The following is a 13,643-nucleotide window of genomic DNA, read 5'->3' on the forward strand; positions in this document are numbered from 1 at the left end:
GTCCTTTTTCCCCAGCTACTCCTGTCATTGCTCAATGGGCTCATGAACAAAGTGGCCATGGTAGCAGGGATGGAGGTTATGCATAGGCTCAGCAAAATGGACTCCTGCTTACCAAGGCTGAATTGGCTACCGCCACTGCTGAGTGCTCAATCTGCCAACAGCAGAGACCAACACTGATTCTGCGATATGGAAACATTCCTCAGGCTGATCAGCCAGCAATCTGGTGGCAGGTTTACATTGGACCACTTCCATCATGGTAAGGACAGCATTTTGTTCTTACTGGAATAGATACTTATTCTGGATATGGATTTGCCTTCCTTGCACGTAATGCTTCTGCTAAAACTACCATGCATGGACTTACAGAATGCCTTATCCACCATCATGGTATCCCACACAGCATTGCTTTGGATCAAGGGACTCATTTCACAGCACATGAAATGCAGCAACGGGCTTAAGGTCATGGAATTCACTGGTTTTACCATGTTCCCCATCATCCTGAAGCAGCTGGCTTGATAGGACGATGGAATGGCCTATTAAAAACACAAATATGGTACCAGCTAGGTGGCAATACCTTGAAGGGTTGGGACAATGTTCTCCAGGAGGCTGTATATGCTCTAAAACAGCATCTAATATATGGTTCTATTTCTCCAATAGCCAGGATTCACAGGTCAAGGAACCAAGGGGTGGAAACAGGAGTGGTACCACTCACTATTACCCCTAGTGACCCACTCAAAACGTTTTTCATCCTGTCCCTGCTACCCTATGCTCTGCGGGTCTGGAGATCTTAGTCCCAAAGGGAGGAACATTCCCACCTGGAGACACAATACTGATTGCATTGAACTGGAAATTAAGAATGCCATCCAGCCATTTTGGCTTCCTCATGCCTCTGGATCAACACACAAAGAAGGGCATTACTGTACTATCTGGTGTGATAGATCCTGAATACCAAGGGGAAATTGGGTTGGCTTTACATAATGGAGGTAAAAAAGAGTATGTCTAGAATACAGGAAACTCTTTAGTATGTCTCTTAGTACTACGCCCTGGCAATAAAGTCAATGGAAAATTACAGCAACCCTATTCTGATATGAGTGCTAACAGTCCAGATCCTTCAGGAATGAAGGTTTGGGTCACCCCACCAGGCAAAGAACCATGACCAGCTGAGGTGCTTGCTGAGGGCAAGGGAAATACAGAATGGACGGTGGAAGAAGGCAGTTCTGAATATCAGCTACGACCATGTCACCAGCTGCAGAAACGAGGCTGTGATTGTTATATTTCTTCATTTTATATGTGCATCAAATATTTTTGTTTCCTTTTGTTATGAACTGTGAAATATAAATAAGGTTAATGCATTTCGGTTGTATATGTGTTAGCGTATCATGTTAGGCACAAATATACTTTATAATCGTCCTTATTTAAGAAGATATGTACAACTGCCAAGTTGACAAGGCATGGACTGTGATAGTTGGAGCTGTGTGTCAACTTGGCTGGACCCCAGTTCTGTGTGATCGTTCCCATGATGGGATCGGATGACTGTTGACTGTGTTCTGAGTGGCCAATCTGTTAAAGGGGAGGTTCCCTAGGGGTGTGGCCTGCTTCCAGGATATCCAGGGACATCCTGGGAAGAGAGATATTCTTCTGTGGATTGGGATTCCATTGTGCTGCCTACAACTACACCGTGAGTGACCAGTCCACCATTCAGCCTGGAGATACTGGATTCGTCATTTGTTGGAGTCAATAGCTGGTGTACTGCCTGTCAGCCTTGAGCTTCTTGGCCCCTATGGTTGCAGGAGCCAGGAAAAGCCTCCAGCTTGACATTTGATCCCGGGACTTTGGACTTGCTGGCTTCTATATGTTTGTGAGCCATTTTCCTAAGATAAATTTCTCTCTCTCTCTCTCTCTAAAAGCTTTGCTGGTTTTTGTTTCTCTAGAGAACCCAGTCTAACACAGAGGGGTTGCTATGAGTAGAGTCCAATTCGATGGCACATAACAACAACATCTTGGCTCTTGTGGACTTAAAATAGAAAGGTTATGAACCACAAGTTATATTGCATTCTTCCTTTGGAATAAATTTTAAAGAACGATGACAAAATAGTATGAAGGAGTAGTGAAGCCCATTAGTAAATACTTTAGAAGAACTAAAAAGATTATTGGAAGTTAGAGAGGACAAAAACTGTAACAAAGAACCAAAAATAAACACTACCAAGGACAAACTAGGACAAAATTCTCAAAATATGGCTGGATTACATTGTGAGTTGAAATCAACTCAACAGCAATGATTCAAAAAAGATCTAAGAAATATTTCAAAAATTTTACAATATGCACACTCACTGAGACTAGCAGAAGTACCTGAGATAACAGAAAAGACCAAGAGTAAGGAAACCAAAATCAAAGGATTAATTGGGGTGTAGGACACAGAGACTGGAGGTGGGTATAGAACCACGGCATGAAGAGAATGTACATCAGACAAACCAGTGCTATTCAGGAATAAGTCTTAGCAACTCCAAATACATACTAAAGGCTAAGAAAGCCTCTGCCAATAATGAAAAGAAATGTTCAGATGAACAAGTAATAGTAATTTCTAATATCAGCTTTAGGAGGAGAACAGGGCTTAAGGAAAATCACACAAAACGGAAAGAAATAGGCTAAACTCCAGCTAAACATCCAGCAAAGATAAATTTTTCTTTGATGGGAGAATACTTAAATCTGTAACTTGTCAGCAAAAATTTATAGCTAAATAATTACATACTTAAAAAACATACACAGAAGCAACAGATAGCCTCAATTATTAAATTTAACATCTAAATCTATTCTTTTTATTATCCAAAGATTATTATTATTTGCTATTAAAGGGCTTTTAATAGCTATTAAAGATACCTATTTTAATATAATTTTATAAAAATTCTTGTCCTTCAGTCTCATTTTCATAACAGACCTCACATGAGGCAAACTAAAAACACCTAGAATATGAAGCTAGTTCAGATTTCACAGTCACCAGAGGCCTAAAATTTGATTTCTCATTTCCTATTACACACTTTTTACTCTATTTCTAGGCCTTCAACAAGCAAACTTGAGAGGCTTTAGCACTATGACATGTTACCATATGTAGTTTTGATTTTATTAGTGATAACAATTGACTGTTCTCAAATGCTGCTGTTTAAAGGCAGAACTAGGTTTTAAAGGGGTTATAATTCAGTGTAATTTCAAGCATCTAGTTGACCATTTGCTCCAAAATGGACACTTAAGAAGCATACAACAAATATGGACAGAACACTCACTTCAACAGTCTCAAGTTTTCCATCATGGGAATGTGGTGTTCTTGGATAGATATCAAGAAGATGTGGTGGTGAATCAAAATGCAATCTTTTCAGATTTCTTTTGATGACATCTTTATAATTCAATTCATCGAAGTTGGTCCTCCACAACAAGACCTATGAAAAAGTCAGTCATGACAGTATTTGCTAGCTTAGATATATAACAGAACTGATTTTTAAAAACAATATAGGAACTGTTCTTCAAAGTAGTCAGAAAGGCTAGATATATATTTCAAAAATGCTAACATTTCTCAACATCTTTGCTTTCCTCTCTTTTTTAGGGATTAGGGAGAGATTTAGCATTTCAAATTGCCTTCAATTTGAATTTGAAATCCATATTAAGAAAATGTCTTTGTTGTTGTTGTTGTTATGTGCTGTCAAGTCGACCCCTCCTTGGGTTTCCAAGGCAGTATCACTATGGAAGTAGATTGCTCCATCTTCCTTTCGAGAAGTGGCTGGTGGGTTTGAACCGCCAGCCTTCTGGTTAGCAGTCAAGTGCCTTAGCCACTATGCCACCAGAGCGCCCAGAAAATGTCTTATTACCTTTAAATCCTCTACACTCCCCTCAGAAGCCAAACTCTTGCTCTCAGTTTGATAATTCATCTGAATCGATAGATCTAGTTATGAATGACTTTTGGTCATTTCAGAAAACTGAATATTTGCTACCATCAAATATTTATATTTACTGTCCTCAAAAAGGAGATAAAGGCAAAAAGATTAGATAATAAGTTAAGTGAAAGTGCCACACCTATACTGAGCACTCAATAAGTGTTAATTTATGCATGATTAAGTGTAAAAATGAGTAGAATAAAGTAACTGCTATTTGAGTTAATAAAACTACCAGAACTGGCACTATTTCAGCAATGAAACAGCAGACTTTCTCGCACTAACTCAAAATATAAACTCACTGATAATCATCCTGACATACAAAAAACTAGTTGGCTATAAAAATCTTAGCTCAGGTCAAGGATTCCTTTACTTTAACCAAATCAAAGAGGGAGCTAAAAAAATTTACAAACCTGTGCATCTGCACCTCCTGATGTAAACAGCTCCCCACCTTTTGAAAATGACACAGCAAAGACAGGTCCCTAGGAAATAAAGGGAGATAAAAGAAAAATGTACTTGATGATACTTTCTCACCGCCAAGAGGATTTTGAGTACCCATTTTTCATCCTAATTTATCTAAACTACTTATTCAGTAAGTCTAATAGAAAACATTCAGTTACTAGCAATTAATGTATGGATAGCAAAGATCATCAAAGAAATAATCCAATTATTTAATTAAAAACAAAAAACTAAACCTACTGCCATTGAGTCGATTCTGACTCATAGCAACATCCTCTGGGTTTCCAAGGCTGTAGATCTTTATGGAAGTAGATCGCCCGTTCTTCTTCCCAAAGAGTGGCAGGTAGGTTTGAACTAAATTATTTAACTAATCCAATTATATAAATATTAATAAAAATAAGAAAATAAACTTTATCCTTTAAAGAAACTCTTGCATATGTATAAGTTGGTAAGAATTTTTAGGAAGATTTTCTGTCTTGAACTATTTTATTCAATCAATCACTAACAAACTGAAAAATAAATATATAGTTGAAAACCAAAAAACTAAACTCACTGCCACTGAGTGTATTCTGATTCACAGTGACCCCTTTGGGTTTCTGAGGTAGTAAATCTTTACAGAAGTAGATTGCCCAGTTTTCCTTCAGTGGAGTGGCTGGTGGATTTGAACTGCCAATCTTCTGGTTAGTAGTCAAATGCCTTAGGCACTACATCACCAGAGTTCTTTATATAGATGATGAACAAAGATCAATATTAATATCACATACAAATAAAATTTTGCTAAAGATAATTCAAAAATGGTTGCAGAATACATTAACAGGGAACATCCAGAAATGCAAGATTGATTCAGAAGAGGACACAGAATGAGGGATATCACTGCTGATGTCAGACAGATCTTGGCTGAAAGCAAAGAATACCAGAAAGATGTTTACCTGTGTTTTAGTGACTATGAGAAAACATTCCACTGTGTGGATCATAACAAATTATGGATAAAACTGAGAACAGGAATTCCAGAGCACTCAATTGTGCTCATAAAGAATCTACACAAAGACTAGGAGGCTGTCATTTGAACAAGGGGATAATGCATCATATACAATCAGGAAGGGTATGCATCAGCGTTGTATCCTTTCACCATACTTATTCAATCAATCTGTATGCTGAGCAAATAATCCAAGAAGCTGGACTATATGAAGAAGAATGCGGCATCAGGATTGGGGGAAGACTCATTAACAACCTGTGATACACAGATGGCACAACCTCGCTTGCTGAAAGTGAAAATGACTTGAAGCACTTATTGATAAAGATTAAAGACTACAGTCTGCAGTATGGATTACACCTCAGCATATAAAAAATGAAGGTCCTCATAACTGTACCAACAAACAGCTTCACGATAAATGGAGAAAAGATTGAATGTGTCAAAGATTTCATTTTACTTGGATCCATAATCAACAACAATGGAAGCAGCAGTCAAGAAATCACATAACATATTGCACTGGACAAATCTGCTGCAAAAGACCTCTTTAAAGTGTGAAGAAAAAAGATGTCTCTTTGAAGACTAAGGTATGCCTAACCCAAGCCATGGTATTTTCCAATAGCCTCATATGCATGTGAAACCTGGACAATGAATAAGGAAGACCGAAGGAGAGTTGTTGCTTTTGAGTTGTGGTGTTGGTGAAGGTTACTGAAAATATCATGGACTGCCAGAAGAACTAACAAATATGTCCTGGTGGAAGTGATGCCAGAATGTTCCTCAGACATGAGAATGGCCAGATTTTGTCTCACCTGCTCTGGTCATGTTGTCAGAAGGGACCATTCCCTGGGTGGAGGGAAAAAGTGAAAAAGTGAAAAAGGGGAAGACCTCAACAAGATGAATTGACACAAAGGTTGCAACGATGGGCTTGGGTATAGCATGGACTATAAGGATGGCACACTACGGGGTAGTGTTTCATTCTGCTGTACACAGGGTCGGTATGACTTGGAGCCAACTCAATGGCACCTAACAACAACAAACAAAGACCGTTTCCTGACCCCAAAGACTTTACTGAGTTCTCCCTTCAGGTAGGTTAATGGTAAGTCATGAAAAGTTTTAAGAGCAGGAAAGCTGTGATATATGGGAAAAAAAATGAACTGAGTGAAGGATGAATTGGAGTGAGCAAGAATGAACGTTTGGAGGACAGTTAGGAAGTTCCTGCACTTAACTAGGTAGGAGGTAATGAGAACTTGAAATTGGGCAATGACTGTGGAGTAGGATAAGACTGTACTTGGCACACTGACAAGATGCATAGCCTCTAGGTCCATTTTTCAGTCAAGATAAGAGTAATGTTTTCTCATCTCAGAAATAATATTAGTGTGTGTATGTATATACATATGTGTATATATATATATATATATTTGTTGTTGTTGTTGTTATGTGCCGGCGAGTCAAACCCGACTCATAGCGACCCCTCCTTGGGTTTCCGAGGCAGTATCACTACGGAAGTAGGATTGCCCAACCTTCCTTCCGAGGAGTGGCTGGTGGGTTTGAACCGCTAGCCGTCTGGTTAGCAGGCAAGTATATTAGTGTGTGTGTATATATATGTGTGTGTGTGTGTGTGTGTGTGTGTGTATGTATATGTGTATATGTATATATAGGAGCTCTGGTAGCATAGTGGCTAAAGCACTTGACTGCTAACCAGAAGGCTGGCGGTTCAAACTCACCAGCCACTCCTCGGAAGGAAGGTTGGGCAATCCTACTTCCGTAGTGATACTGCCTCGGGAAACCCAAGGAGGGGTCACTATGAGTTGGGGCCGACTCGACGGCACATAACAACAACATATGTATATATATATATGTGTATATATATATATGTGTATGTTAAGGTTCTTAATCTATTACAAGAAAACTTTTGGAGAAAAATATCTTGTATTTTTCTCAAGACGATTCCACATTCATAGGTTATTGTGGCCTTGTGAACACCTTCACCATATTTTTCCATATTCAAGAGTGAAATCATAACTGACAACTAATTGCACTGAAAACAGAACAAACATCTTTGTATGCTAGCAATAAGGAGTTCTGGTGGGAGAGTGGTTAAAGTATTCAGCTGCAAACTGAAAGGTCAGAAGTTTGAACCCACCAGCTCTGAGTGACAGAAAGATGAAGTAGTCTGCTTTCATAAAGATTTACAGCCTTGAAAACCCTATGGAGCAGTTCTACTCTGTCCTGTAGGGTCATCATGAGTCAGAATCTACTTGATGGCAGTGGGTTTGATTTGGTTTGGTTTGGAATCCCTGTAATACACTCCTTAATTAGGGAGAATGGTCTTCAGTTTATCTTACCACTTGTTTCACTTAATCTGATGACATAGACTGAAAAATTTCATCTTTGTATATAATGTTTTTCCCCTAAAATGTTGTGTTTTTCTTTTTTCTTTCATTGTTTATTTACTTCATAGACATTTCAATCCTTGTCCCCTTTGACTGTCTGTATCTATTCAGACTAAATCCACAGATACATTATATATCTGTACTGGTTGGTTTCTATTTGTGCTTCATACTAGCACAGCTGCAGAGCAAATAATAAAGCAAAGCAGGAAGCCAGGTAAGATATATGAAAACAGAAAGAGCCCCTTCTCCCCTAGACCATGAAGTCCATTCTATTTCTGGATATAAATGGCTTATACTAGGTTAAAAGGAAGTACCTACTATATCTAAAAAAAGAAAAAAGAGGATGCATTCTGAAAATTTTAAAGAAGTTTGAATATTCACACCAAAGAGATAACTAGTTTGTACGCTTTAAAAAGTTTCCCTTTAAACACTGTATGTGTGGAGGAAGGGTATCTTTGAACTCCTTGTCCTCACCAGGGTTCTAAACAAATGAGAGCCAAAATATCACCTTTCTGATTGATAAAAGCTTGGTATGAGAGAATATGGCTTTTGATCTGTGGACAGATGGGCATTATAGAATTGAATCCTAGAATGAATCAGATTTGACTCCACAGTCACAGGCAAGGCAGGATATGGGCAGTCTTTGCCACATTCAGTCTCAGAAGAAAATAGTGAAGGCAGGCTCACTCCCAAAGGCAGGAGAGGAGAAAGGGTTGGGCTATGCTTGCCAAATTTCTCCTTCCAAACTCACGAATCAGGCTAGTGAGAAGAGTGAGTGAAGGGGATGGAGAAATGCCAAGACAATCAGAGCTAGTGAAACAGCTCTAATGGGGAGAAAGATCAGAAAAAGGGAGTAAGTTTACCCACCACAATTTAATCAGTCACACCTTAACTACATACTGGTAAAGACAGCAGTAGAAAATTAATTAATGGCCACTGAAAAATACACATCAATTTTGACAAGAATTCTAATATTTTTAAGAGGTGCTTCCAGAAGATAAAAACATATCCTTTGATATTTTATATATATAATATCTATACAAATACACATATATTTGGTGACAGCAACAGCAATGGTATGCTGCAACTGGAAAAATAATTAAGACATATAACAAAACAGGTAAAAACTTTAAATACATATTATTTAAAAAAAAAAAAATCTTAGGGTTAATACCGTATGTCCTTGAAGTGTATATATGAGCCTTCCTTCTAAGAGATCCAGAATCTTAAGTGTACCATCTGATGAAGCAGTGATGAGATAGTTACCAGAAGGATGGTATGATAAACAATTAACTCCACCGCTGTGAACTGATTCGTAGAAAAGCAAATTTCAGAAAACGGTTCTTTCTTTTTTGATAATATTATATTGTGTTCTGAGTGAAAGTTTACACAAACTGTTTAGTGAGGTTACATTTTTCACAATGTGTCAATGTTCTACTTAAACTGTTGTGATTATTCTCTTTCTAGTACTGTAGTTTTCCTGTCCCCTTATCTTCTCATCTTCGCTTTGGAGTGACTGTTGCCCTTTGGACTCATATAGATGGTTTTTTACTGGAACACTGGACTCATGGGTAATATCCTTTATTTTGTGTGACAATCTGCTAATTTCACTAAAAGGTGACCTTGAGATAGTTTCAGTTCAAAGTTTAAAAAGTATCTCAGGGTAATAGTTGCAAGGAATTCTCTACTCTCAACTGGTCCAGTAAGTCTGGACTTTTAAGAATCGGAGTTCTGTTCCATATTTTTCTCTCTTTCCCTCAGGGTTCATCTATTGTGGCCCTGATCAGAGAGGTCAGTAGTGGTATCCAGGCACCATCTACCTCTGTTGGTTTCAGGGTAGATGTGGCCATAGCTTGTGTAGGCTATTAGCCCTGTAGACTAGTTTCTTCTCTGAGAGTTTGGTTTCCTTCTTTTCCTTTTGTTCCAGGTGAGTAGAAATCAATAGTTCTATCTTCGATAGCTGCTTACAAGCTTTTAAGACCCCAGACGCTACTCACCTCACTAGGATGTAGAATGTGAATTTTGTGGTGCCAATTAATGGGATTGTCTCATGACACTAACAGTTTTTAATTCTAAGGATGCACCTTTGCCCAGTTAGTAATATTAATATTGAAAATAAGAATCATTTAGAGAGAATGCTTCTACAACACCAAAATTCTTTGTAGTTCATTAAAACAAATGGGTATTTTTGGTGTCATACAGCTTAAACACCCAGCCAATGAGAAAGAATAACTTAAGAAATAAGATCATGGTGTGGAAAAATAATCTTGTTGACCATATGATTGTAAAACCCTTGAATATATTACCAATTTAAGTAATAACTGATTACTACCAGTTTCTATAAAATATACAATCTAGCCTCAGATTAAATGTAATAACTCCTAGTGTCTTGGGACTAAGTGGTGAATAGTGTAGAGACATTTGGAGAAGAGTATAGTCTTGCCATCAAGTGTGAGAATTTATTTCTGGTTACTTGCCCAATAGGAGGCAGTGTAACACAGTGATCAAAAGTGTTTTCTTCCATACACATAAACAAAAAGACCCAAGTCAGTTCTATCAATTACTTAAGCAAGTTACTTGCCCTCTTTAATTTCTGTTTCTTTATCTTTAAAACTAGGATGATAATAATACCTCTTATGAGCCCTGGTAAAGAGCTCTGGTGGTGTAGTGGTTAAGATATTTGGCCACTCCGTGGAAGAAAGATGAGGCAGCTTGCCTCCATAAAGAATTACACCCTTGGAAACCCAATGGGTGCCACTACAAGTTGAACTCAATGGCAGTCAGTGTTTTCTTTTCTTTTTTTTTTTTTTCTTTGAGGAGCCCTGGTGGCACAATGGTAAGCGCTCAGCTACTAACTGAAAGGTATTTGGTTCAAACCTGCCAGCTCCAATGCAGCAGGAGACCTGATGATTTGCCCTCCTAAACATTATAGCCTAGGAAACCCTAAGGAACAGTTCTATTCTGTCCTATCTGATTGCTATGAGTCGGAATTGACTCAACGGTATACAACAGCAACACCACCACCACCTCTCAGTGATGTTGTGAGGATTTTAGCACAGTGTATGCTACATGGTTCATGGAGTGAATGATAGTTACTATTATTATTTAAGAAAGAAAATGTGGATTTAAAATAAAACTAATACTAACTAAGAAAACCAATTCACTTCCCTTTTAGCTTCAATACATAGGTATATTAGGGAGTTGTTTTCTACCAGATGTAACACCTACTTAAACCCACATATCTCCTTTTGATTTGGAATTCAGAGTCCATTTCTATCTCTGACCTCTCACATAATGCAGGTAACCAGAGTTTGAAAATTTCACAGTAACTTCTGTTTTAATAGCCCTTGGCATCATTTTTAAGGTTCCTCCACCTACCTTACCTCCACTCTGGCATATGTCTCAGCTTCTCAGACCCTGTTGCTATTGGGAGCTAATTTTTCTTTAGCTAGTTCAAAGGCAGCCTGTGATGGTTAAGGTTATATGTCAACTTGGCTGGGCCTGGTTTTAGGTGGCTGGGCAGCTGGTTGTAGTTATTCACTATGAGGAGACTGGCAATGAGCTCCATGGTGGAACCTACTGTGAGCAGCTGAGCAGTTGTGTAGGGCTGTGGTTTGCTTCCATACATAAGGAGAAACTTTGGGAATGGTCTCCAGCTTTATTACACGCTTGGACCCTGCATGTAGCAGAGTCATTTAGCAGCCTGCCATGTTTCCTGCTGATCTTGGGACTGTCTCTGGACTAGAATATAGTGGCCTGTTGTGTTGTTTGGTAATATTGGGACTGTGCCTTTTTATTTATCAACCTTGGGTTTGTCAGTCTCAGCAGCTACAAGCTGCCTGAGTGGGCTGGGAGCAAGAGGCAGAGCTGAAGCCCAAGGTCAAGGGGCTTTCACCCAGCCTCTAGAGACTGGTACTTTGACGTCAGACTTCTAGCCTCCAAAACTGTAAGAGAATAAAAGTAAACTTCTGTTTGTTAAAGTCACCCATTTGTGGTATTTTCTGTTAGAGTGGCACTAGGTAACCAAAACACAACCCATGACCCTCATTAAAAGGGCCAAACTATACCAAAAGTATAGTCGATCAGTTTAAGAGCTTCCCATAGAAGCCCCATTCAACAACTGAGTTTTTTTGCTACAGAAATTGTTACCTTGATAATGTTGGAGTAATTTGTTCACTCTTATATCCCAGATTTTCACCGTATGATCAGAACCTGCTGAAGCTATGCATGTACCGTTAGGGTTAAAATCCACAAAATTTGCAAACCTAGAAGGAAATAATAAGATGGCCTAATATTTCAATTTCTTTAATCTCATATTATTTAAATTGTAGAATTGGCAAACCAACCCATATAAATAACACAAAAATAATGGACTTACCCTACTGAATCAGAGAAGCTATTAACACATTGCTTATTTGTAGTGTCCCAAATTTTAACAGTTTTATCCTCACTACACGATACAATTAGCCTTCCATCAGGTGAGAATCTGGAAAGCACAAGAAAGAAGATTCTATTTGTGAAAGGCTGTCAATCACCAACCCCACCACATACAAGGCAGGCTGTACATATTAAATACAGAGACCACTGTTACTGCCCCAAGCAGTGAAGTGTGGAAGCAACCTCTTTCTAACTAAAAAAAAAATCATGAAAAAGAACACTTGAAGAACCATTAAAAGATCAAAATATACTATTAAACTAACCAAGTTTTTCATTTATCCTTTTTTTTTATTTAATTTTGTTTTATGGCATTTACCTCTAGGTCTTTAATTCACCTCTCTATTTCTTCCAAGCTAATACCCCGGTTCTTTTTTCTTTTTTTTTTCCTTCTGTTTCCTTTAGTTCTCTCTCCTATTTTTTGTAATTTTCCCATATCATCACATGACCTAAGAGAATCTTTTATTACTCATCCTGCTAACCCTGTGGTGAGGCTTTTTTTGGTAAGAAAAAGACTGCTGTGTTGAGAATTAAAATTTACTGGTATTACAAACAAAAAGAATCCAACTCCCGAGGACTGTAACTATTCCCAGACTCAAAGAGGCCAGAGAACTCCAATGGACTGAAAAATAGAACAGCTCATTTACACAGAACAGACATTACTTCATAGACAAACCTACAATCCACATGCCCCATTAACAAACAAATGACAAAATTCTCAGACATCTTGTCTACTGCTTTTATGCCATCTCTTCTATTAAGATCCTCTCCCAAGTTCCTTACTTTTTTAAGTGATTTTTTAAAAAATAGATGGAAAAAAAAAGACCCAAAAGAAAATGAAAACAAAATTTAGACAATTAGGAAATCTATTAATACTGTTTTTATTATTAATATTTTTATAATAACAAAATCCAGTGGAGACAGATTTAGGTCACAGACTGATTATGAGTCAATTTTATATGTAGTTTCCCTCTCTATACCCAGGTTACTATAAAAGTCATCAATTAAGGGTGTGGATTATAATAGAAGATTTTTCCTTTCTGTGTGCTCTTTCCCCCTTTTTAAGTTGACCTAAAAAATAATTCTTCTTGACAGAAACTTTGAATCTGACATTTATGGGTTTACCATGTGAAAAAAGAGACACAGAAGCATGATTAAAAGTTCTGTGTGAAATAATAATCTTAAAAAAATACGAGAAAAGTAACTTTGCAAGGAAAAATCTTCCACACTGGATAATTCAACATGACTTTACAGCAAGTAGCATTCTTACTTATCTTTTCCTCTAGAAAGTATGTGAGAAAAGATTCAAATATAAAGAAATATATTATAAAAAGCTCCAAATAGATGAACCCTATTTTATATCAACCAAACCAAACCAAACTCACTGCCGTTGAGTCGGATTCGACTCAAAGCGACCCTTCCCTGTGTTTCCTAGGCAATATCACTATGAAAGTAGATTGCCCAACCTTC

At 37.9% G+C, this 13,643-nt stretch overlaps 1 protein-coding gene across 1 annotated transcript in view; it reads right to left on the reverse strand.

Annotated features, from left to right (window-relative positions):
* The window catches only part of POC1B (POC1 centriolar protein B), a 154,991-nt gene that overhangs the window by 82,364 nt on the left and 58,984 nt on the right, over positions 1-13,643 (reverse strand). The window contains exons 4-8 of the mRNA XM_007952516.1: positions 12,118-12,225; positions 11,889-12,004; positions 8,914-9,047; positions 4,331-4,399; positions 3,276-3,428 (exon numbers count right to left, since the gene is read on the reverse strand). Coding sequence (XP_007950707.1) covers positions 3,276-3,428; positions 4,331-4,399; positions 8,914-9,047; positions 11,889-12,004; positions 12,118-12,225 — 580 coding nt within the window. The remainder of the gene's footprint in view (positions 1-3,275; positions 3,429-4,330; positions 4,400-8,913; positions 9,048-11,888; positions 12,005-12,117; positions 12,226-13,643) is intronic.

The sequence above is a fragment of the Orycteropus afer genome, unplaced genomic scaffold, assembly GCF_000298275.1.
Source record: "Orycteropus afer afer isolate SDZICR_OR568_19922 unplaced genomic scaffold, OryAfe1.0 scaffold00343, whole genome shotgun sequence".
NCBI classification, from domain to species: domain Eukaryota; kingdom Metazoa; phylum Chordata; class Mammalia; order Tubulidentata; family Orycteropodidae; genus Orycteropus; species Orycteropus afer.